A 24,565-nucleotide genomic window follows, 5' to 3' on the forward strand; every position below is an offset into this window, starting at 1 on the left:
GATTGGGAAGTCGAAGGCTCTGTGGTTTAACCCATCTTGTAGTTCTATATCTTGATTTTATTCTGTGAACCGCCCCGAGACCCGAGTATAGGACGGTATATAAAGTCTAACAACAGCAACAACATGCCTGTCTTCTGTACTAGACTGGGAATTGTGTACTTCACATCTATCTGCTTTTACAGTTTCCCGTTGAGGTTGAGGTGTGTGTGTTTGGCTGCCATTTTCCGAACCTTTCCTAACTACAATATCCATTGAGTCAACGCTCTTAACAGCCCTACGGTGGGTAGACAGGGCTGAGAAAACACTTCTCCCCTACAAATCGCAAGCCTTCCTCTCAAGGTCTGTGCCCTGCCCCAGATATTATGGGTTTTTTCCCCTGCCACGAGCGACCAGCCCGACTGCATACCATGCGACACAGGATTTATTGGGGCTTTTGCGCAAGCCGGGTGGCGGCTCAGGGTGCACCCACTTCCTACAGAAGTCTTGCTGCTTGCAAAGAGGACAAGGAAGCTTGCGACATGCTGAAATGTCAGGTTATTTAAGGGACACCTTTGCGCTTGTTTGTTTCTTGACCCAACTGAAGCGTGCGTAAGACTGCAGCCTCGCTGCAATAACCCTGCTATGGAAGGGCAGGTGCCTGCCCGCTCGGAAAGAAAATACAGTAAATATTTGCCAAAACACGCCGTTGCAAGCAGGCGCGGCGCCCTTGATGCAGCCCCCTCTCTCCCTCTGCAGGTATAAAAGAAAATAAAAATAGATAATAATAAAATATAATAAAGCGGCTAACTAAGGACCTCGATCACTTCCGCTAAAACAGCGAGGAGAGGAGAGCCCAAAGAAACAGGGAGCAGCCATCTTGGGCAAGGGCAGAGGCCACCCTCTTCCCTTCCTCTCGCAAAGCATTGTGGGAGGGCTATTGCGGCTTCGGCGCTTAAGGCCAAGGGGCGAGTGCGGGGAGAAGTAGGAGGAAGAAGCACCAAAGAAGTACGAAAAGTAGAGAACAGCAACCGGTGCTGCCTGAGATGGAACTTCTTGGTTCGTTTTTATTTTATTTATTATTGTTATTATTTTATTATTATTGTTACACATTTGTTCATTTATTCATACCCTGCATTTTCCCCTGGCGTAATACACACACACACACACACACACACTATATTATATAGATGTTATATATACAGTAATGTAATATTAAGACCATATTCATGGAAGGCAATCTTACTCGGCTACGAGCGATCGCCGAAGAAGAAGATATAAATTATATCATATATATAATTCTATATAATAGAACACAGCATGTTGATCTATAGTAATACAATTTTTTAAAAAATAAATAAATGTGCAATATGGTATAAAATGATACATGCATTCTACACGATATAATAATACATATGCCATTGTTGTCTGCATCCGACTGTCTCAGGAGACCATGAAGGGGGTGAAGTCAACCCGTTGGAGATTTATAGTTTTTATCAATGCAATGCAACCCGGAACTTGGCTTCGTAGGTGTACCCGGAAGTTAGCTCGGCACGTGTGAGTCTGCTGAGTTGTAAGTTTATAGAGAAAACGCGGAAGCAAAGGGAACAGTAGATAGATATAGATATATATTTAAAGTAGAACCGGACATTGAATGATGAAACCACTGCTGCGGCCGAGGTAATTTCAAATCTTATGATCATCATCATCATCATTATTATTATTATTATTTCCGCAGCTCCCTGCAAAAGGCGAGAGATTCGATTGCCCCGCCCTGCGCCTTGCGCTCGATCCTGTCCGCGCGCATCTGCCCGGAGGTTTCCAAAGGGCTGCTGGGCGGAAAGCGCAGCGCCGCCGCCGCCCCAGTAGAATCCCGGCGGGGCAATCTCGGCTCTTCCAGGGGTTCCCTCTCCCGACGCGCGGCTGCTGTGCTGGGCTTCATTCCGCCGAGGCTTACTCCCGAGTAAAACCACAAAGGAGAAGCGTGCCTGATCAGGATTCTGGACCACCCCCATCCTAGCCCCGAACTCGCTTTCCTGGAAGCAACCCCCGCTGGGTTCGCTTAAGATTGCAGACCTTTCCCAAGTGTCCCTTATTTTAAAGGGACGTCCCTAATTTAGAGAAGCCGTCCCGGTTTCTGATTTGATCCCAGTTAAGATCAGTGCTTTTTCCACCCCCTAGAAAAAGGGAGTGCAGGAGCTGCCACCGCCGCTTTTGGGGACGGACAACCCTAAGTCGCTGAGCTTCTTTCAAAAGGATGCCAAAGTGGTTGGGCTATTTTTTAGGGAGCCATCAAAGTGGTTGGGCTATTTTTAAGGGAGCCATCAAAGTGGTTGGGCTATTTTTAGGGAGCCATCAAAGGGGTTGGGCTAATTTTTAGGGAGCCATCAAAGGGGTTGGGCTAATTTTTAGGGAGCCATCAAAGGGGTTGGGCGAATTTTTAGGGAGCCATCAGTTGGGCTAATTTTTAGGGAGCCATCAAAGGGGTTGGGCTATTTTTTTAGGGAGCCATCAAAGGGGGGGGGCTATATTTTAGGGAGCCATCAAAGTGGTTGGGCTATTTTTAGGGAGCTGATAACACACGCCGTGTCACGCCTCCCTTATAGAGCTTCTTTCGGAAGAGAAGAGAATCGCTGAAAAAAGTGTGTGACATGCCAACTCCATCCAAATCTCCCTACCCACAGCATCTGGATGATTATGGGCACAGAGAGGTGATGGAACCCTCAGGGCAGGTTCCAGAACAAAGTCCCGGAGTGTTCCGGCTGAAAAAAAGCCCTGCTTAGGATGTCCTTACTTTCATTGGAGAAATGTTGGAGGGTATGGAGTTATCCATGGGACACGGGTGGCGCTGTGGGTTAAACCACAGAGCCTAGGGCTTGCCGATCAGAAGGTCGTGGTTCAAATCCCCGCGACAGGGTGAGCTCCCGTTGCTCAGTCGCTGCTCCTGCCCACCTAGCAGTTCGAAAGCACGCCAGTGCAATTAGATAAATAGGTACCACTCCGGCGGGAAGGTAAATGGCGTTTCCGTGCGCTGCTCTGGTTCACCAGAAGCGGCTTAGCCATGCTGGCCACATGACCCGGAAGCTGTACGCCAGTTCCCTCGGCCAGTAAAGCGAGATGAGCGCCGCAACCCCAGACTGGGGTCATAAATAGCGAAACTGCAAATGACTGGACCTAATGGTCAGGGTTCCCTTTATCTTTATGGAGTTATTCGACCTCCTCCAAGCCATCCGAAGGCAATCTTGCATGGGGAAGTGTTTTTAAAAAAATGTTTATGTTTTTACATATGTTGGAAGCTGCCCAGAGTCATTGGGGCAACCCAGTAGGATGTGCGGGGTATAAATACAGTGGTACCTCTGGTTACGTACTTAATTCGTTCCGGAGGTCCGTTCCTAACCTGAAACTGTTCTTAACCTGAGGTAGCACTTTAGCTAATGAGGCCTCCCGCTGCTGCCGCACCATTTCTGTTCTCATCCTGAAGCAAAGTTCTTAACCCAAGGTACTATTTCTGGGTTAGCGGAGTCTGTAACCTGAAGCATATGTAACCTGAAGCGTATGTCACCCGAGGTACCACTGTAGTCAAATTATTATAGAATGAGAAGCGTCCCTATTTTCATCGGAGAAATGTTGGAGGGTATGGGGTTGTGTTGCCCCCTCCAAGTCTATCCTTTGAGACAGTGGCAAATGCTGTGGCTTGGTCATAGAATTGTAGAGTTGGAAGGGACCCCCTGAGTCATCTAGTCCAACCCCCAGCTGTGCAGGAATCTTTTTGCCCAAATTGGGGCACGAACCCATTACCCTGAGAGTATCATGCTCTACCGGCTGAGCTACCTGGGAAACTGATCCTTGCTTGCTCCCAGCATTGCTATTATTATTATTATTATTATTATTATTATTATTACTACTACAAACTTCCCTAGCCCTTGTTTACACTCATTTTTTAAAAAGCAAGCTGTAAAAGGGACTACCTTTTATAATAATTTATTGTTATTATTTTAATGGTTGCCATCAATTGGATTTTAATTAATTTTTATAATGAAATGTTTTTAGAATGTTGCACTATTTTATTGTTGTTAGCCGCCCTGAGCCCGGCTTCGGCTGGGGAGGGTGGGATATAAATAAAATTTATTATTATTATTATTATTATTATTATTATTACCCAGGATTTCTCAAAATTCCTTCCTCCTGATGGATCTCTCTTTTTTCCAATTTTTCCAAATTTATAACAAACATAAACAACAAAAAGGAAAAACATTACAGTATAAAAAAGAAGCAAACAAACAGACAGACATTTATCCTAACTGTTATAATCCCACTTTTGTTACCATTGTTATATGACTTCCTCAACTCCCCCTAGCTGAGTTTCCCTATAACTCATTGTAGCAGTTTTCCAATACTGTTTTCAAATAAAATAAACTCGGTCAATTAACAACTTTCTTTCTTTTCATATTTACTTCTATCCATAGTGTTATGCAATTTAACATTTTTAACTCCTAGGCCAATCTGGTACTCGCAAGTAATTCTACTTATATTATCTTAGCATATTTAACTAAATAAATTTCTTCCATTCATCTTGGTACTCCTCCTCTTTCTGGTCACGGATTCTGATGGATCTCTTTTCCTGATTCCCCTTCCTCTAAAGCGGTGGCTTGCAATTTCAAAGAGGCTTTCCTGCCCTGCAGAGATGAGCGCAGATAAGGACAGACAGGATGAGAGAAAGACTGTCCTCGCTGCTGCTGAGGGAAATGAGAACAAACCGAGTGGGCCAAAACCAGTTCCGGAAAGGCAGGTTTGCACCAGCCCCGGCATTGCAACTCTTACAGACGATACTAAGCGATTTAAGCTAAGTAGCAGCCAGGCCACCCAAGAAAGGTAAGTGCTTTCGTTAACCGCGGATTAATAAGGTTTAAAAACAAAGCCGAGGATTTGCTTATGTTTCTGTTTGATCAATTTGATTTGTGTGTAAACGCTTTGGGTAACATCTAAGCTGTATTATGCATTATTTGTCATAGTAAAAGATGATAAAATTCAGTGTTGAGAAATACACATATCCGTTCCCTTTGCCAGCTGTCCCTACACACACACACACACACACACACACACAGAGGAACATTTTGAATAGTTCACATTACAAACTTCGTAGTTGAATTCCTTCCCCTCCTCTCTGTAAAATGCCGGTGCAGAGAGAATAAAGTACTGTTTGTCTGACTAGCTCCCACAAACACACATGCGCTTCATAAATAGCGAAACTGCAAATAATCTTGATCATTTGATTTCTGGTTGTGTTGCACCCAGCAAGAATAAATTCTGCTTTGTGTATGATCAATTTCGTATTTTAAAAAAAATCACTTGTCTGCAAGCCGTCTGTTTTGCTGTGCACAGGCAAGATGTGAGACATTGTTCTGATGGTCTTTTGTAATGAAATTAGCACATATGTCAGCCTCATTACATACAATTACATGCATGTTCGGGGAAACACAAATTCCTACACAGGAGTGCTTACTTCACAACATATAAAATATTGGGAAGGAGCTACAGTTGTCAGCATTCCCTAGGAATAATAATTTATAATAATAATAATAATTTTTTATTTATACCCCGCCCATCTGGCTGAGTTTCCCCAGCCACTCTGGGCGGCTTCCAATCAAGTGTTAAAAACAATCCAGCATTAAATATTGAAAACTTCCCTAAACAGGGCTGCCTTCAGATGTCTCTTAAAGATAAGATAGCTGCTTATTTCCTTCACATCTGAAGGGCGGATGTTCCACAGGGCGGGCGCCACTAGCGACAAGGCCCTCTGTCTAGTTCCCTGTAACCTCACTTCTCGCAATAAGGGAACCACCAGAAGGCCATCGGTGTTGGATCTCAGTGTCCGGGCTGAATGATGGGGGTGGAGACGCTCCTTCAGGTATACAGGACCGAGGCCGTTTAGGGCTTTAAAGGTCAGCACCAACACTTTGAATTGTGCTCAGAAACGTACTGGGAGCCAATGCAGATCTCTCAGGACCGGTGTTATGTGGTCCCGGCGGCCACTCCCAGTCACCAGTCTAGCTGCCGCATTCTGGATTAGTTGTAGTTTCCGGGTCACCTTCAAAGGTAGCCCCACGTAGAGTGCATTGCAGTAGTCCAAGCGGGAGATAACCAGAGCATGTACCACTCTGGCGATACGGTCTATTATGATGTGATCTACATGGGGCTGCCTTTAAAGATGGCCCAGAAACACACGATGGTTCAGAATGAGGTCACTGAAACATGCTGGCATTAATCTTTCAAGCAGAGAGGGGGAGAGGAAAAGGATGCCAAATTCAAGAAGTGCGCCCCCAGTTCTTCCTTTTGAATTTGGCGCCGAAGCTTAACTTGTCCAGCGTTTGAGATCATGGCCCTATCGTCCAAATGGGAAAGCCCAAAACAGCATGGGCTGACCACCTGCATCCGTAAACAACCGGCCTTCTTCTTAATGGAGGCCCTTCTTGTTTGCAAAGCACCAGTATCAGTGAATTTTGTGGGCATGCACCACTCTGGCAAGACAGTCTGTGGGCAGGTAGGGTCTCAGCCTGCATACCAGGTGGAGCTGGTAGAGAGCCGCCCTGGACACAGAATTAACCTGCGTCTCCATGGACAGCTGTGAGTCCAAAAGAGAGATTTACTGCTAAACCACTGTGCCAGTTGTAGCTCTGTTAGTTAAATAGGGGTCTCCTAAGAACTTTCAGGACATTTAACAAACTACAGCTCCCAGGATTCTATGTGGGGAAGCAGGGCAATTAAAAGTGGTATGATAATGTCTTTAAATGTGCCATGCAGATGCAGCCATTGTTCCCTTGACTGTTGATTAACTTTCAAGGAGAGATGATGCAAATATGTTTTGTAGGCACAGAGAGAATGTGAACATTTGAGGAGGGTGGTAAAATTGCTAGGATAATTAAATTAAAAATATGGGGTGTGTGGAGGTTTGGCTTCTAAAATAATGAGATTATTGGCTGGGCACTTTCTGTAAAAATGTGATCAGCACGCTCATTGTGCAAGGACAATTCTCATGCAGCCAGGATTGGTTGCAGATCCCTCTTGGGTTTATGCTCAATGGCAAGCTTGGGTTTTTTGTTCTGTAACTTGCGAAGAAACAGCTCTTCCTGGGATATTGAAGATTCTTTGCTTCAAGAAGCAAACTTCCACCACTTGTAGTTAGTGAGTTAATTTTGAATATGCAGAAAGATAAGAGAAAAGAGAATATTCTGCCCGGACACTGAGGTCCAGCACCAAGGGCCTTCTGGTGGTTCCTTCACTGCGAGAAGCCAAGTTATAGGGAACCAGGCAGAGGGCCTTCTCGGTAGTGGCACCCGCCCTGTGGAACGCCCTCCCACCAGATGTCAAAGAGAACAACAACTACCAGACTTTTAGAAGACATCTGAAGGCAGCCCTCTTTAGGGAAGCTTTTAATGTTTAATAGGTTATTGTATTTTAGTGTTTTGTTGGAAGCCACCCAGAGTGGCTGAGGGGAGCCAGCCAGATGGGCAGGGTATAAATAATAAAGTTATTATTGTTATTATTATTAATGTGAAAAACAAGCCCACGTTAATTACAGTTTACATTGTCTGGTTTTGGACTTTAAGGGGCTGATACAAATGAGTATTGATTTCATTATATGAATATTGCAGACTAAATGCTGTGTCTACATCTGGTCGGAAACCTGGGAATTAAGAGCACATGCAAGTTCAGTTAATCATATGAAATGATGCTGTGCAAATTAGGCTTGCTCGATCCATTATTCAGACACCCCATCCCATTTTGCTTCGTGTCTCATTTGGACTATTTGAACTGTGTAAGAGTGAATAAGCTTTTAAGCCTCACAGAGGCTTTTCATATATTTTTCTCATAGCCCTGGGATGTCACAGCCAATGGCGAATAAGGCAACTGGTCCTTCCGTTACCGCAGAAGAGAAGCGGAAAAAAAGTATTTTTGGTATACAGTTTTCTAAAAACAAAAAGGAAAAATGCAGTCCTCATGACAAAATGTCTTCCATAAGTTCAAGCATGAGCTACAAAGGAAGCCCTGCATTGACCGTCAAAGAAGATGGCGGCAATTGTACAAAGAGGACCCAGACAGAGGTCTCAAAAGTATCTCGACCCCACCAAGATAATTCTCACAAAAGAAAAGAAAACCTGCCGGCCTCGCTCATCACTTCCCCAATGGAATCGTCTGTAGACTAGTGAGTTTTTGTCATTAAAGTTTTGCTGAAGAAGCCTTTTCAGACCTGTGACTTGACTTTCCCATATTTTTCCAGATGCTAAATAGGTAATAGAGGTTATTTTATTGGAAGAATGAGCAAGTTTCCATGTGCGATGGGTTCGTTCTTCAGACAAAGGCAAAACGTGGTCCTTGCAAACTGTGTTTTGCAAATAGAAAGTTTGCTTGGAAAAACATGGGTTTTTCCCTTCCTTCTCTAGCACAGATCTTCTCTTTTGCATGCTCTGCCTTAACTACCCTTTGATATTTACTGCTGTACCAGCACTAACCATGGTTAAGGATAACCTGGTTGCTGCTTTAATCTGGAATTTCTAGACCATTTCAAGCTTTGCTTTCAAATCCTGATCACAATTTAAACCTCAGTTCATCTGTTCTTTCAAAGTATTTCTTTGTATTGGGGGACCAATGAGTAAAACCATTTATTTTCAGCAAATCTTCCTGTTTGGTGTGTTGATACTGATTTCACCTTGCAATCACCATGGTAAGTGTTCTGGTGCCTGTAGAAAATAAGTAACTACAGGATGAAGAAGCCAACCTGAAATTCTGATTTGATCCTTTGTTTGGGAAACAAGACATTCTGATTACCCAGCCTCTCTTTCTAAGCCAAATCTTACAAGCCTATGTACAAAATCTCTCAAATATTCCTAGTAAAAGATAAAGTAGTATATTAAAATGTAAAACAACTAAAAGGGGGCTTAAGTATTTTCCGTTGTTTGGTGGCCAATATTACCGCAGAGGTTAGAAATTTGATGTAACGAAAACTTCTGCCCATGTAGAATCCAGTTGGGCATTTGAGATCCTAAATGGGTACCGCTCCGGCGGGAAAGTAAATGCTGTTTCCGTGCACTGCTCTGGTTTCACCAGAGGCGGCTTAGTCATGATGGCCACGTGACCCGGAAAAACTGCCTGCGGACAAACGGCGGCTTCCTCGGCCAGTAAAGCAAGATGAACACCGCAACCTCAGAGCCGTTCGTGACTGGACTAAACTGTCAGGGGTCCTTTAGCAGTTCAAGCATAGACTTGCCAAGCTAAATGTTGTTCAGTCACAAAAACAATAGCAAGTTTCCTCATACCCACAAACGGATTGTTAATACCCCTCACTGAAGAAATGTACAAAAATTAAGCTTCACCCCCTAAAATGGTACGACCTAGTATCCCAGGCAGAACAATTGGCACTTTTTTAGAGCAACGTTGTACCCATTTCGCTTCCAGGGTGTGGAAAGACCAAGGGGTCGAGCACTATGTGCAGGAAGCTGGCGTAAGTTAAAGCCAGCATAAATTTACACACCTCTAGCTCCATTCAGCAGTGGAGCAATGGAGCTGCTGCTTGTCTGCCTACACCTGGCAGAGAGGGAAACAAGCCTTTAAAATACAGTGGTACCTTGGTTCTCAAACTTAATCCGTTCCAGAAGTCCGTTCCAAAACCAAAGCGTTCCAAAACCAAGGTGCGCTTTCCCATAGAATGTAATGCAAAATTGATTAATCTGTTCCAGACTTTTAAAAAATAACCCTTAAAACATGAATTTTACTATTTTAACAAGACCATTGATCCATAAAATGAAAGCAATAAACAATGTACTGCAGTCACACAATCAATTAGTAGCTGAGCTGGGTTCCACACAGTCACAAAAACAAAACAAAAAAGCCGCAAGAACAAAAACGCAAAATAAGTAGCAAAAGCAGACAGACCTCAGTGTTAACACTCAAAACGGAAGTGTGGCACCCAAGTCGGAAGCATAACATTCAAAACAGAGTATGTTCAGCTTCCGAAAAAAGTTCACAAACCCGAACATTTACTTCTGGGTTTTCAGTGTTTGGGTCCCAAGTTGTTTGAGTACCAAGGCGTTTGAGAAACAAGATACCACTGTACTGTGTTGCTGGCTTAATTTATGCTAGGTTGCCAGGACATATGCCAGGACATATGAACGGGTTTGGGATACAACCTAAGTCCCCTCTCTCTTTAAGATCCACTGAACTTGGCTCAGCAAGGATGGGGGAGATGCTCTGTAGTTACAGCTGAGCCGAGGATGGGAAATGGAGAGCCGCTGGATCCATTCATCCCAACGGATCTAGCTCCCATGGAAATTGCCCCTGTCCTTGGCAGCATGTCCAGGGCTTTGAAACAAATCAGATGAGGCGCCCAAACTTCTGACAAAAGCAAAACTTCTGGCAGCAAAAGCCTTTCGTTGAAAGGAGAGGTGTCATTTTAGAGGCCGTGGCTGTTGGACAAATAAGCCAAATACCAGGACCTAAAAGCTACCTTTGTTTTTCAAGTCTCTGTCCGTCACGGATTGCTGTCTTCTCCTGCCCAGTAGGATGACTTAGCATGCATTTTGATGGCGATGATGTTCCTGCTCCTCCAGCTTCCTTGCTGTTTTACTCACCCGGCCACTGTAAGTACTTCTGAGATTAATTTTGGGGTTAGATTCATTTGATAGCAACCTCTTTCTGGGGTTGGGACACTCTCCTTCAGAACAGCCACCACCTGAATTAGCCAAACTATCGGGTTGGATCCAGAGTCGCAGAAGCAAAAGAAAATCCCACGGTGGCCTGATTCTCTGGAGTGTTGCACAAGCCCCAGGAGAGGAGCTCCAAATACCAGATGGGCTTAGCACAAGTATAGACCAGAGATTGCAGAAGCTAGTGGATGCACATTGTTGTTGTTGTTTAGTTGTTTAGTCGTGTCCGACTCTTCGTGACCCCATGGACCAGAGCACGTCAGGCACTCCTGTCTTCCACTGCCTCCCGCAGTTTGGTCAAACTCATGCTGGTAGCTTCGAGAACACTGTCCAACCATCTCGTCCTCTGTCGTCCCCTTCTCCTTGTGCCCTCCATCTTTCCCAACATCAGGGTCTTTTCCAGGGAGTCTTCTCTTCTCATGAGGTGGCCAAAGTATTGGAGCCTCAGCTTCAGGATCTGTCCTTCCAGTGAGCACTCAGGGCTGATTTCCTTCAGAATGGAGAGGTTTGATCTTCTTGCAGTCCATGGGACTCTCAAGAGTCTCCTCCAGCACCATAATTCAAAAGCATCAATTATTCGGCGACCGGCCTTCTTTATGGTCCAGCTCTCGCTTCCATACATCACTACTGGGAAAACCATAGGTTTAACTATACAGATGCACATTGCTAGTTCTCTTTTCTTGTGTTAAGTTGGAAAAACTCTTTCTGCTCAAAGTAAATGGCTCCTGGAAGATCTGCTCTAGATCTAACCCAGGCTTCCTCAAACTTGGCCCTCCAGATGTTTTGAGACTACAATTCCCAGCATCCCTGACCACTGGTCCTGCTAGCTAGGGATCATGGGAGTTGTAGGCCAAAAACATCTGGAGGGCCAAGGTTGAGCAAGCCTGATCTAACCCAATTGTATTTCTTCTTAATTTATATCCCACTTTTATTTGTTTTATTCCATTCCATCCAGTGGTGTAGCGTGGGGGTGCAGGGGGGGCTGGCCGCACCGGGCGCAACATCTGGGGGTTAGGGATAGGGTTAGGGGGCGCAAATCCACGGGTTAGGGACGCAAATTACTTGCCTTGCCCCGGGTGCTGACAACCCACGCTACGCCACTGATTCCATCACAACTATTCAACCTCCCAAATTTTCAACACCTCTTGCGATGGTTTGACCCCTTTCCATTTTAACAGTACATATTCTACAAACACACCTTCCATATCTCCTCAAAATTATTTCTCCTGCGTATTCCCCGTCTTACCTTAATGGCTCATGTTAATTTATCATTAATAGCTACAGTGAGGGGGGAAAGTATTTGTTCCCCTGCTAAATTTGCCCGTTTGCCCCCTGACGAAGATAGGGGATCAAATACTTATTTCACTCATTATAATGCACATCAATCTCTGACTTTTGTCTTCTGGGTTTCCGGGGGTTTTCCTGTTGTTATTCTGTCTCTCACAGCTACAATAAACCTACCATTAAAATTATGGACTGGCCATTTCTTCGTCAGAGGGTAAACAGGCAAATTTAGCAGGGGAACAAATTCAACAACCTTACCTAAAATAGCTCAACAACTTATGTGTCCGAATTTTCACTTTTTGAAATATGGCAACTCTTAACTATTGTCTCCAATTTCAATTTCAATTCAGCCACCTAAAAGCCTGAATAAACATGAATGTTTTTGAATTCCTCCTGAAAGTTAATAATGGTGGAGACAGATGCGTCTCACTTGGGGGACATTCCACAACTTTAGGCGGGTACCTGAGTCTCTTGGGATGCGGGCCATAATGTGTCCTAGATGTGATGCCCTTGATGTGATGTAACCTTATGCTGATTGCCTTCAAATTAAGCCCCATATGAATTCAGAAGGATGTTACTCCCAAGTATCTGAACACAAGATTGCTGTTTTACATGTGTGGGTTTGTTTTTTGTTTTAATGTAGCAGAAGCTTTGTTAGACTGCTTTTTGAATATAATGTGATATTTTTTTTATTTCCCTTTTATGATTCCAAAGGTTTTGCCATCACCAACAAAATGCATTCTAAATCTGGGAGGCAACAATCTGATACTGTTAGAGATTTTAAGATCTTAAGAAAAGGTGTGTCTTCATTATTACTTGCTTTTGACTTTTTTTTTGGAGTATTGCAACTTTTAAAGTTTTTTCTTTTCTTTTTTACTGTTACTCAAATGAATGTACAGTCGACGCCCATTTGGTTGACTCCAACCAAGTCATTGTGTGAGCAGGTAGAATCCCATGAGCACTGAGGTCCCACTCCGAGGGCCGTCTGGCAGTTCCCTCACTGCGAGAAGCGAGGGAACAGGGAACATTTTCCACCCTGTGGAACGCCCTCCCATCAATTGTCAAGGAAATAAGTAATTATGTAAACTTTAGAAGACATCTGAAGGCAGCCCTGTACAGTCATACCTTGGTTCTCGAATGGCTTAGTTGATGAACAAATCAGCTCCCGAACATTGCAAACCCAGAAGTAAGTTTGCGAATGTTTTTCAGAAGCCGGAGGTCCGACGCAGCTTCCGTTTGACTGCAGGAAGCTCCTGCCACCAGTTGGAAGCTGCACCTTGGTTTTCAAACAGTTTTGGGAGTCGAACAGACTCCCAGAACGGATTTAGTTCGAGAACCAAGGTATGACTGTGTAAGGAAGCTGCGCAGGGTGGCTGGGGCTAACAAAATTATTAAGGAAACTTCTTTTTTGCTCCTGACTTTCCACACCCTGATCCACTCCAGAGGCTTGAAGGAAAGAGCTTGTTTTCTTATTTTGAGGGCAGACACTCAGGGGGAGGATGAGAGGGGAGGCAAAGTTCTGTTATGCTTACAGATAGCGTCCTGCTCATACGACGACTTCGTTGGATACCACCCACAATCGCTGAAAACAACCTTGTTTCTTATTAATAGCTCTTTACTCCAGGAATGGGAAATCTTTCTCGGCCCAAGGTTGACACTGGCTTTTAGGGAGTCTCCTGGGGCCCACATAATGGCGGTGGGCGGGGCCAGAACCAAAAGTGGGCGGAGCAACAGGTGCGACTCCACACTTTAGCCAAAAGGCTGCATTCCACCCACACAAAATCCAGGGTTTTCTATACTCCTCATTTATGCAATGGAGAGCCATGATCATAAATCTAGAATGGTGGTGCCAAGGGCCAATTAGTGAGGTCTTAAAGGCCACATCCTTTCCCTGGGCCAAAGGTTCCCCATTCCGGAGTTAACTCAAAGAAATGTCTACAGATTAGCCCTTTGCCATTATGTGAAGTGTGTATTGATGTTGTTGCAGCGAGGAGGACATGTACCGTGGTGCGGAAGAAATAGAGAGAGAAAAAGTATTGCTTGTGTGTGGGACAGGCTCCTCAGGTACATTTCAGCGCTACGCATATAGAGCATGATATATTAGTTGAATTCTGTGTAAAGTAGAGATCAGCAGCCTCTCTGTGAGCCTTGCCCTCAGGGGTGCTGCCTGCCACCTGCCAACCCCAGAGGAAAGAACAGAACCTATAGCATCAGGATTTGGGGGGCAGTGGGGCCGGAGCCTTGACTGCCCCCACCTTGATGCCTTGCAGCAAAATGAGTTGTAAGGTTTCACCCCAAACACAACCTCATTCCCAACGGTAGTCTATTGCTGCCTTCTAGAGTAGGATTGGGCGATACATCAATATATCACCCAATACCGGTTTGAACGTCCATATCATTATACAGTGGAACCTTGGTTTTCGAGTGTCTCAGAAGCTGAACAATTTGGAAGCCGAACTCCGAAAACCCGGAAGTGAATGGCTCCGTTTTCGAACGTGCCTCAGAAGTCGAACGGTCTTCCAGAACAGATTACATTCGACCATGGAAGTTCCACTGTATCGGTTTCATAGCTTTTGATCTGGCAATATATTGCAAATCATGATGTGTGTTAGGGCTGGGCGATATTTCATCTAAAATCGGTTTGAAGTCCGTATCATGATATTGTTTTCATGATTTTTGACCTGCCAATCTATTACAAATCATGGTGTGTGCATCTGCGCACGCACTATGCAAAAATCACAATGTGGGGGAAACTGTGAAGCCAGCCTCTGCATAGCTCCATCCTTTTTTCAGACATTGTGATATATCACTATATATTGCAATGTTTAGCTGCTGATTCAGGTGGATAGCGATGTTGACCTGTCATAGTCATAATAAATAACAAGATGAAAGATGAAAAAATATATTTTAATAATTCCAGTGGCACCTTTTTCGCTCTATAAGACGCACGAGACCACAAGATGCACCTAGTTTTTGGAGGAGGAAAACAAGAAAAAAAATATTCTGAATCTCAGAAACCAGAACAACAAGAGGGATCGCTGTGCAGCGAAAGCAGCAATCCCTCTTGCTGTTCTGGCTTCTAGGATAGCTGCGCAGCCTGCATTCGCTCCCTAAGACGCACACACATTTCCCCTTACTTTTTAGGAGGGAAAAAGTGAGTCTTATAGAGCAAAAAATGCAGTAAGCTTTCAAGGTATGAGCTTTCGTGTGTAATACACACTTTGTTTCCTCCGCTTCAGAGTATCTGACAAAGTGTGTATTACACACAAAAGCTCATACCTTGAAAGCTTATATTTAGTTGATCTTTAAGATGCCACTGGAATTATTAAAAATGATTTTTTTCATCTTGTTATTTATTATGATAATGTTTAGCTGGAGATACATCACGATGTTGAAAACCAGGTATCGCAGAAAGACTGCGATTACCCTTTCCACGCAATCCCAACAAAGCTAGGTATGTAAAGCCAGTCTTCATGTTGGAGGAAGCAAATATTAGACCAGAATATCCTAAAAGGGACAAGAGCAGTGTCGGTGGGCAGTCCTTCATCTCGACTTATTTATTTTCAAGGAAGATTTCCCTGCAAGTCTTGCCCCACACCCCACTAGTCCTGTACCCACCTGTGAGACACTCCTTTTGCTTGTCAGAAATAAGTGTGAGCTCTTTAGAGAATTAAATGTCAAAATGGAATACAGTGGTACCTCGCAAGACGGATGCCTCGCAAGACGAAAAACGCGCAAGACGAAAGGGTTTTTCGTTTTTTGTGTTGCTTCGCAAGACGATTTTCCCTATGGGCTTGCTTCGCAAGACGAAAACGTCTTGCGAGTTTGCTTCCTTTTTCTTAAAGCCGTTAATACCCAGGGAATCCGGGCTCCGCAAGATGAAAGAATCGCAATACGAAGCAACTCGCAGAACGAATTAATTTCGTCTTGCAAGGCACCACTGTAGATTGAAGAAATTTAAGTAGTTTGTACCAAAGCTGATAATTTCCTGAGCGCCCTTCACCCAGGCTCAGGGGTCTTGCAGCCAAAGAGGCCTGCAATTTCCATAAATGTATATACAGATTGGCTTTTTTTTTTTTTAATGCAGACAAGAACTGTGCTTCTTTTGACTTTCCCCAACTAAAATGGATTCTTTTTTCCTAATTGCAATTCAGATTTTCCAGAAAATAAGCTAAGTGTGGAACCAGAAGTCGATATCATGGATTATTGTCAAAAAGAATGGAGAGGAACCACCTCGCAGGCCAAATGTATAAGGAAGGTCTGATCTCATTTTCTTGCAATAGTGCATAGGCTTGTGTACAACAAAATCATACCAGGAAGCAGAGTGGATTTGATTTAAAATCACTAGTCAGTAAGACTTGATTTAAATAATCTTTTTACAGAAAGATTCTTGCTGGTATAACTTTAATATTTACAACCAGATGAGGGTTTCATTTTTGGAATAATGAATTTTCAGAGTAGTTTTTACAGTTATATCAGAAATTACTGATTTGGTTATACTGTTGGAAATACGTAGACAAGTAATTATGAAATTATTGTGAGATTTAATAAGTTAACTGTTTATATTTGGACAACTTTTCTGCTGCACTTTATTGGAAGGAGAAAAACAATCATTTCCTTAATAACAATTTAAACAACTTATTTAACTAAAACAAGAACATTATAGTATATGTATCCACGTTTGTTAACTGATGCTGTTAATTTTTTTTAAAAAAAATAGACTGAGTTTTAGCACACGTGAAAAACTTAAAACCAATCCTTATTTCCTGATGAATAGCCTTTGGACTATAATGTAGCTTAAATAGAATCTTTAGAAAGATTTTTCCTCCAAAAGCATTTTATCTTAAAAATTCGATTTAAATATATTTTAAAAACTGTGTTGTTTGTTTGTTTTTTAATTCATTGATTTTTTATCCACCCTGCCTGGAAGTAGACTCACTGACTACAGCAGATGTAAATTAGTTATAACTAAAGCCTATTGATTTTGATGGCTTACTCAAAGTATGGTTTGGTTGGCTACAACTCATCTTTTTAAAAAATAAGTAAATAAATGGATACTATATCCTTTAGGTGTTGTATTTCGCCTAAATATCCAATACCTAGACACTGATGTTTAGAATAGTTTCATTCTGTGTATTTTCATTTATTTAAAATATTTATAGCTTGCCTTTCTGAGCAGAATTCTCAAGGCTGTTTATTCAAATAATAGCTACTACCACTTGAACACTAAAAATTTCCAATTTAATCACGTTATTAATAAAAAGAACAATAATACATATTGAGCCTGGAAATGAAGCCACCAGCCAAAAGCAGCACAGTAGTGAGACAGAATATAATCTGGGAGTAAGCTGCTGGAAACTAATAATAATAATAATAATAATAATAATAATAATAATAATAATAATAATAAAATTTATACCCCACTCATCTGACTGGGTTGCCCCAACTGCTCTGGGCGGCTTCCAACATATATAAAAGCATAATAAAACATCTAACATCCCTAAACAGGGTTGCCTTCAGATGTCTTCAAAAAGTTGTATAGTTATTTATCTCCTTGGCATCTGATGTGAGGGTGTTCCACAGGGTGGGCACCACTACTGAGAAGGCCCTCTGTCTGGTTCCCCGTAGCTTCACTTCTCGTAGTGAGGAAACTGCCATTCTTCAAGGCTTTCTGAAAATCTTAAGCGTGTTCAACTTCATGGAAGTCAACTAGAAGTGAGTTCCACAGTCCTGTGGCGACAAATGCCATCTCCCTCTTGCCCACAAAATTCACTGATACTGGTGCTTTGCAAACAAGAAGGGCCTCCATTAAGAAGAAGGACGGTTGTTTACGGATGCAGGTGGTCCGTCAAATAAATCTGACCCATGCTGTTTTGGGCTTTCCCATTTGGAGATAGGGCCATGATCTCAAACGCTGGACAAGTTAAGCTTCGGCGCCAAATTCAAAAGGAAGAACTGGGGGCGCACTTCTTGAATTTGGCATCCTTTTCCTCTCCCCCTCTCTGCTTGAAAGATTAAAGCCAGCATGTTTCAGTGACCTCATTCTGAACCATCGTGTGTTTCTGGGCCATCTTTAAAGGCAGCCCCATGTAGAACACATCGTAGTAGACTGTCTCGCCAGAGTGGTGCATGCTCTGGTTATCTCTTGCTTGGACTACTGCAATGCACTCTACGTGGGGCTACCTTTGAAGGTGACCCGGAAACTACAACTAATCCAGAATGCGGCAGCTAGACTGGGAGCAGCAGCCGAGACCATATAACACTGGTCTTGAAAGACCTACACTGGCTTCCAGTACGTTTCCGAGCACAATTCAAAGTGTTGGTGCTGAACTTTAAAGCCCTAAAGGCCTCGGTCCAGTATATCTGAAGGAGTGTCTCCTCCTCCATCGTTCTGGCCGGACACTGAGGTCCAATGCCGAGGGCCTTCTGGCGGTTCCCTCGCTACAAGAAGCCCAAGTTACACAGAACCAGGCAGAGGGCCTTCTCGGTAGTAGCACCCGCCCTGTGGAACGCCCTCCCACCAGATGTCAGAGAGGAAAAACAACTACCAAACTTTTAGAAGACATCTAAAGGCAGCCCTGTTTAGGGAAGCTTTTAATGTTTAATAGGTTATTGTATTTTAGTGTTCTGTTGTAAGCCGCACAGAGTAGCTGGGGAAACCCAGCTGGATGGGTGGGGTATAAATAAATTATTATTATTATTATTATTATTATTATTATTATTATTATTATTATTATTATTATTATATTCAAGCCTAAATGCAACAAGGGCATGGGTTACTGTGGCCTGATTTCTCTAGAAAGAATCACAGTGTGCGCTTCGTCATCTGAGGGACTGCAAGCCTATTGAGATTTCAAATTCTTGAGTGATGCTTCTATAAACCAGGCCTCATATTGGGATCCAGCACGTGAAGTTTTTGATTTGTTTGTTTGTTTGTTTGTTTGTTTGTTTGTGTGCATCTAATAGCAGTTTTTTGTTCTTCACACAGGGCTACGAAGCGGTTTCACAGAAATTTATTTCGATAAGGAGAGTGCGAGGTGATAACTATTGTGCCGTCAGAGCGACGCTCTTTCAAGCCCTTAGCCAAGCTGTTCAGCTTCCTGACTGGCTGAAGAGAGAGGACATGATGTTGGTAGGTCACCAACGTCCAGCACATCTCTTGACAGAACAAAACAATGGTATTTTTTAAGTAATACCTGTGCATTCAGAGGAGAAAACACAAAAGCAAAAGGCACACGACACAAGTTTTCTTTCTCATTGTGCAGTATTCTAAAGTTCCCGTTCTGGTCAAAGAACCTTTGGCCAGCAGGAATTAGATGCCCTGATTAAATAAAAACATATCACTAGATAATGAGTTGCCTTGTCAAATTTCTGGTAAAGATTAACTTTTATCTTCTGAAAATTGTAGCTCCCAGAGAAACTGATGGAGAAATACGGCTGGATCGCGGAATGGCAACTGAGGCAAAAATGGACCAGCAAAGTTGAAAACTTGGTGGATGAAATTAAAGACTGTTTAATGCTACTAAAAAGCAAGGTTTGACAAATTGTGCATTCTTAGCTCACCTTACTGTCAGTTCCACATTTCTAACTATTTTAAAACAAGCAATTGGGAGATTGGAATGAGCTGGGGACTAGATGGCAGTCCAATGATCAAGGCGGCAATTTCTGCACGTGCTGTAGAGGGAAGGACAGGCATGGCCAAGCATGGCCCTCCAGATGTTTTGGGACCCATCATCCGTAGCTAACAGGACCAGTGGTCAGGGACGATGGGAATTGTAGTCCCAAAACCGCTGGAGGGCCAAGTTAGGAGAAGGGAAACTCTGATCCTAAACCTCCTCTGCCTTGTGAGATATCTTCCGGAGAAGAGAAGGCTAAGGAGCAAAGCTTACACAAAGCCAGAGTGGAATCCCTAAGATGGCTGGATAGTGCCTTGTTTTTGTGGTTTTTTTATTATTATCCAGCAACTTGTGCAGCCAAGTTGGTGCCAAATGTATTGTTCTGCTTTCCTTTGGACCACATCAGCAAGGCCAAGAGGGGTGGGGTGGTTTTGTTGCCTGGGCAGCCCAGGACCTCCCTAAACACTGCCCAGGTTTGAGCCCCGGGGAGATCTCGCAGCAGTTTGGCTTCACCGGCGGAGACACACTCTGTTGTCTCTTTGATTGAAACAAAGGACAGCAGTTTTAATCACACCACTTCAGCAAGAATCAATCCACACACTGAAACAGATTTCTCTGTGCAAATTACCCTTCCAGTTCCTTTCCGGTGTTCACATGTTTGATGGGGAGAACAGATCGTTCTGGTGCCATGTTGGTACAATATTTATTGTAATTCTTGTTACTGGTTGCTGTTTAATAGATATTTTGCTCAGTAGTCATTAATGCTATGTTGGTGCAATGTTACTTATTATTTAATTGTGACATTTTCTTTATGAATTTGATCTGTTCTGTCTAATGCTTTAGTTTATTTCAGCTGAAATTTAATTTCATGTAGCTATTACTGTATGTGATTTGGCACTCGGACTTGTTTGTGAAAGCGTCGCGTGCAATTATGAAATCAAGGTTTTGAAAATAATTAAGCCCTTGTCTTTTAACTCACCAATCAATTGAATAATCTCAGGTTTAAATGTTTATAGATTAACCAACACCACAGTATAAATACTCTTATGAGATGCTAGCAGCACTTTGCTACTTGCCGTTGCTTGTGAATTCTAAGAAGCCCCAAAATCATGGCAGTTTTGAAAGGTTCAGCCTTCGCTCTTGATTCGAAATGGTGTTCAGTCACTTCCAAGTGTAGAGAAGATCTATAGTTCCTTGATCTTCAGAACTGTCATGCAAAATTTGGGAACGCTATCTTAAGAGGTGTCCGAATGCATAGTGAAAAAACAACTTTCCAAAATATTGAGTAGAAGACTGAAGGAAGATTGAGAACATACAGTTGAATAGAAGCCACTCTAATTCTCCCCCCGCCCCCCAGTAATCATTTATATTTTCTCTTTCATTCCCTGCTACACTAATACATCACAAACAAATTAAACCCCCTGGCCTGCAACCTCACCAATTTAATGTCGCCCTTTATGGATAAAAGGGACGCGGGTGGCGCTGTGGGTTAAACTTGACGATCAGAAGGTCAGTGGTTCGAATCCACTTGACGGGGTGAGCTCCCGTTGCTCGGTCCCTGCTCCTGCCAACCTAGCAGTTCAAAAGCACGTCAAAGTGCAAGTAGATAAATAGGTACCACTCTGGTGGGAAGGTAAACAACGTTTCTGTGTGCTGCTCTGGTTCGCCAGAAGCGGCTTAGTCCTGCTGGCCACAGGACCCGGAAGCTGTACGCCGGCTCCCTCGGCCAGTAAAGTGAGATGAGCGCTTCAACCCCAGAGTCGGCCTCAACTGGACCTAATGGTCAGGGGTCCCTTTACCTTTACCTTTACAGATAAAAGCTTTCACTGATGGTTTTAGAGATCTGAATCCAAGCTCTCCAGAAGGGATGCTGTATGCATTCTTTAGCGTTGTTTGCACTGGAGTTTTATTTCCTGCTGTTATTCTTGCAATTCCATTCATTTGTGTGTTTGCCTTTACAGTGGAAACGTATGAGTGAAATGAAAGCCTTCGCCGAGAGGCAAGCGGCTTGCGATGAGCTTTTCAGAAGTGAGGAGGATGAATACAAACTCTACGAAGCTGTGAAATTTCTCATGCTCAATACGGCAATCCATTTGTACGAAGACAACGAGAAGGGGAAGGAGGTCCCCGTCTTCGCCTGGCTTCTCTTTGCCCGGGATACATCCAGCAATCCTTCCCAGCTGATGGAAAACCACCTGAATCAACTCGGTCACACGGGAGGCCTTGAACAAGTAAGCTCCTCACGTTCAACCAAAACGGGGTCTAACATCCGTTCCCTGCCGTTCATTAGGAGCAGGGAAAGCAGATGTTGATTTGGTGCAGTGCAGAACTCAACCTTTATATAGGCCCAAGCAGGGCCTGCCAAGCAAAGTAGCAGGGAATCTCAAGTCTACAATTCTGACTTTGATGTTTCTCCTAATGCATAACCGAAATCTGTGGCCTTGCAATTTCCGCTCTCCTTTGGGCAAGAGGTTGGCCGGCTATCGGTCAGGGATGCTGAAGGTTGCATCCTGCACTGAGAAGCGGGAATTGGACCAGAAGACCTCCAAGGTTCCTTCCAACTGCATGGATCACTGAAAAAACAAATCCAATGCTTACACTGGCATTTCCCTCTGAGTATATAACTACAGGTGAAACTTGAAAAATTAGAATATCATCGGCCATAATCATCACAATTATAACAAATTATGCCATAATCATCACAATTGTAACAAATAAAGGCTTGACCTATCTCGCTTTGCATATCATGAGTCTATCTCATATATTAAAGGTAAAGGGGCCTCTGACCATTAGGTCCAGTCGTAGCCGACTCTGGGGTTGCGGCGCTCATCTCGCTCTATAGGCCGAGGGAGCCGGCGTACAGCTTCCGGGTCATGTGGCCAGCATGACTAAGCCGCTTCGGGTGAACCAGAGCAGCGCACGGAAATGCCGTTTACCTTCCCACCAGAGTGGTACCTATTTATCTACTTGCACTTTGACGTGCTTTCGAACTGCTAGGTGGGCAGGAGCAGGGACTGAGCAACGGGAGCTCACCCCGTCATGGGGATTCAAACCGCCGACCTTCTGATCGGCAAGTCCTAGGCGCTGTGGTTTAACTCATAGCACCACATGCGTCCCAGAATACATTTCCAGAATACATTTGGCCAAATTGGTTATTTGTCTTTAAATAATGCACACATTTTTTTTTCACTTTCTCCCCTTGATACCTAGGTGGAGATGTTTCTCCTGGCTTATGCCCTGCAGCACACCATCCAGGTCTATCGACTCTATAAGTACAACACAGATGAATTCATCACTCTTTACCCCAACGACCCAGAAGAGGCCTGGCCAATTGTAACCCTTATAACTGAAGATGACAGACATTATAATATTCCTGCTCGAGTCTGCGAAGAGACTAGTTTGTAAAAAAACCAAAACAAAAAACAAACAGGTGCGTAAATGGAATAAACAACTTAAAAGCAAATCTTCTTAGTTTCCGGTTTATTTTTTTTCCAGCAAAGGCAGTTAAATTTTCAACACTTTGGTGCAAACCTCTGAAATTTTGATCCTAATACAATGTACAGTGGTACTTCAGGTTACGTACTTAATTTGTTCCAGAGGTCCGTTCTTAACCTGAAACTGTTCTTAACCTGAAGCACCACTTTAGCTAATGGAGCCTCCTGCTGCTGCCGCGCCGCCGGAGCACAATTTCTGTTCTCATCCTGAAGCAAAGTTCTTAACCTGAAGCACTATTTCTGGGTTAGTGGAGTCTGTAACCTGAAGCATCTGTAACCTGAAGCGTATGTAACCCGAGGTACCACTGTAGTTCCAAGTATTTTTGTTTCACCAATAGGCAAAAATAGTTTGTCCTGTCTATTGGATAAATTTCTAAAAAAGGTTAATTTTTAACCAAGATTCTCTTCCACGGGAAGCGATGATGCCCACTTAAAATGCAAGACGTGTTGCTTTCCGAATCAGGATTTGCCATACGAATCAAGACACCGAAAGAATCAACTCCAAACTCACTTTTGCAATATTTGTGACCAAGCCCAGGAGATCCAAGTAGAGAAGCAGTTTCTGCCCAGAGATGCTCTTATTGGATCTGGAGGAACATTGTGTGTGTCAATTTGCACAGGTGGTCTCAAAACAGCATCCCCATTTGCACTAATAATAATAATCAAGATTTTAATATTTAATACCTCACCCATCTGGCTGGGTTGCCCCAGCCACTGTAGGTGTGGCTTACGAGTTCGCATTTGCAGGTGAGAATACACATCTCCAGGCCACTTTTCCCAAGCAATGGACGCGTTGCTGCGTGTAACCATGTATGTGGAGTGGAGCCATTATGTGCAACTTAAGAGGTTGGTTGAAACATTGGTATGTTTTTTGTCCACAGGACACAGCTGCTCCGGTGACCTTAAGAGCTTCTAGGAGAAATGCAACAGGAAGCTTAGCGCTGATTACTCTTAATCCTCTTCAGGGTTATTTTAACCCCCACATTTGCAGGCAAGGAAAGGCTACGAGAGAGACCAGAGCTGCCCTGTTTTTACTGAACAATAATAATTTGAAAAATCTATTGAAACCAGACATTATAAGTTCATTTCAGGCTGGGTAGTTCACAAGTCTTTGTTTAATGTTTTGTATTTTTCTCAGAAGACCCTCAGCACTGGACCTCAATGTCAGGGCAGAATGATGGGGGCTTTGTAATCTGCCTGGACTTGTGGGGACTCAGTCCCTTGTGATGCTGGACAGCAAATGCCACCCCCCCATTTTAATATCATAATCCAAGAAGTTAAATGTCTGAATTTTGATGACTTTAGTCATTTCTTTAGGCTGAAGGAGAGGGAGAGAAGATTACAAGGAGTTTCCACAAAATCTGAGGAGGACTCTCTTTCCTTTAAGGTTTTTAAACAAAAGTTGGATGGTCATCTGTCATGTATGATTTAGTTTAGTTGCCTGCACCGCAGAGGGTTGGACTAGATGACCCTCGGTGTCCCTTACAACTCTACA

The 24,565-nt window shown here is 43.4% G+C and overlaps 1 protein-coding gene across 2 annotated transcripts; it reads left to right on the forward strand.

Moving 5' to 3' along the window:
* The first annotated feature begins 1,525 nt into the window (after positions 1-1,525).
* OTULIN (OTU deubiquitinase with linear linkage specificity) lies at positions 1,526-23,039 on the forward strand. 2 transcript variants are annotated; one of them, XM_083747349.1, is made up of 9 exons: positions 1,526-1,656; positions 4,619-4,848; positions 7,850-8,179; positions 13,948-14,024; positions 16,115-16,218; positions 18,949-19,092; positions 19,369-19,494; positions 21,538-21,807; positions 22,787-23,039. In XM_083747349.1, exons 2-9 carry the CDS (start codon positions 4,661-4,663, stop codon positions 22,979-22,981), a joined length of 1,434 nt encoding a protein of 477 aa, XP_083603475.1. In that variant the 5' UTR covers positions 1,526-1,656; positions 4,619-4,660; the 3' UTR covers positions 22,982-23,039. The 2 variants fall into 2 exon arrangements, with proteins under 2 accessions (XP_083603475.1, XP_083603476.1); XM_083747350.1 differs by lacking the exon at positions 7,850-8,179.
* Positions 23,040-24,565: the final 1,526 nt, after the last annotated feature.

This window comes from Podarcis gaigeae (genome assembly GCF_964106915.1).
Source record: "Podarcis gaigeae genome assembly, chromosome: 7".
Lineage (NCBI taxonomy): Eukaryota > Metazoa > Chordata > Lepidosauria > Squamata > Lacertidae > Podarcis > Podarcis gaigeae.

Coding starts and splice junctions, on each gene's coding strand:
- OTULIN (XM_083747349.1), top strand. CDS start 4,661: ATGAGCGCAGATAAGGACAGACAGGATGAGAGAAAGACTGTCCTCGCT. Junction 8,180..13,947: donor ATGGAATCGTCTGTAGACTA/GTGAGTTTTTGT, acceptor ATGTTGTTGCAG/CGAGGAGGACATGTACCGTG. Junction 19,093..19,368: donor AGAGAGAGGACATGATGTTG/GTAGGTCACCAA, acceptor TGAAAATTGTAG/CTCCCAGAGAAACTGATGGA.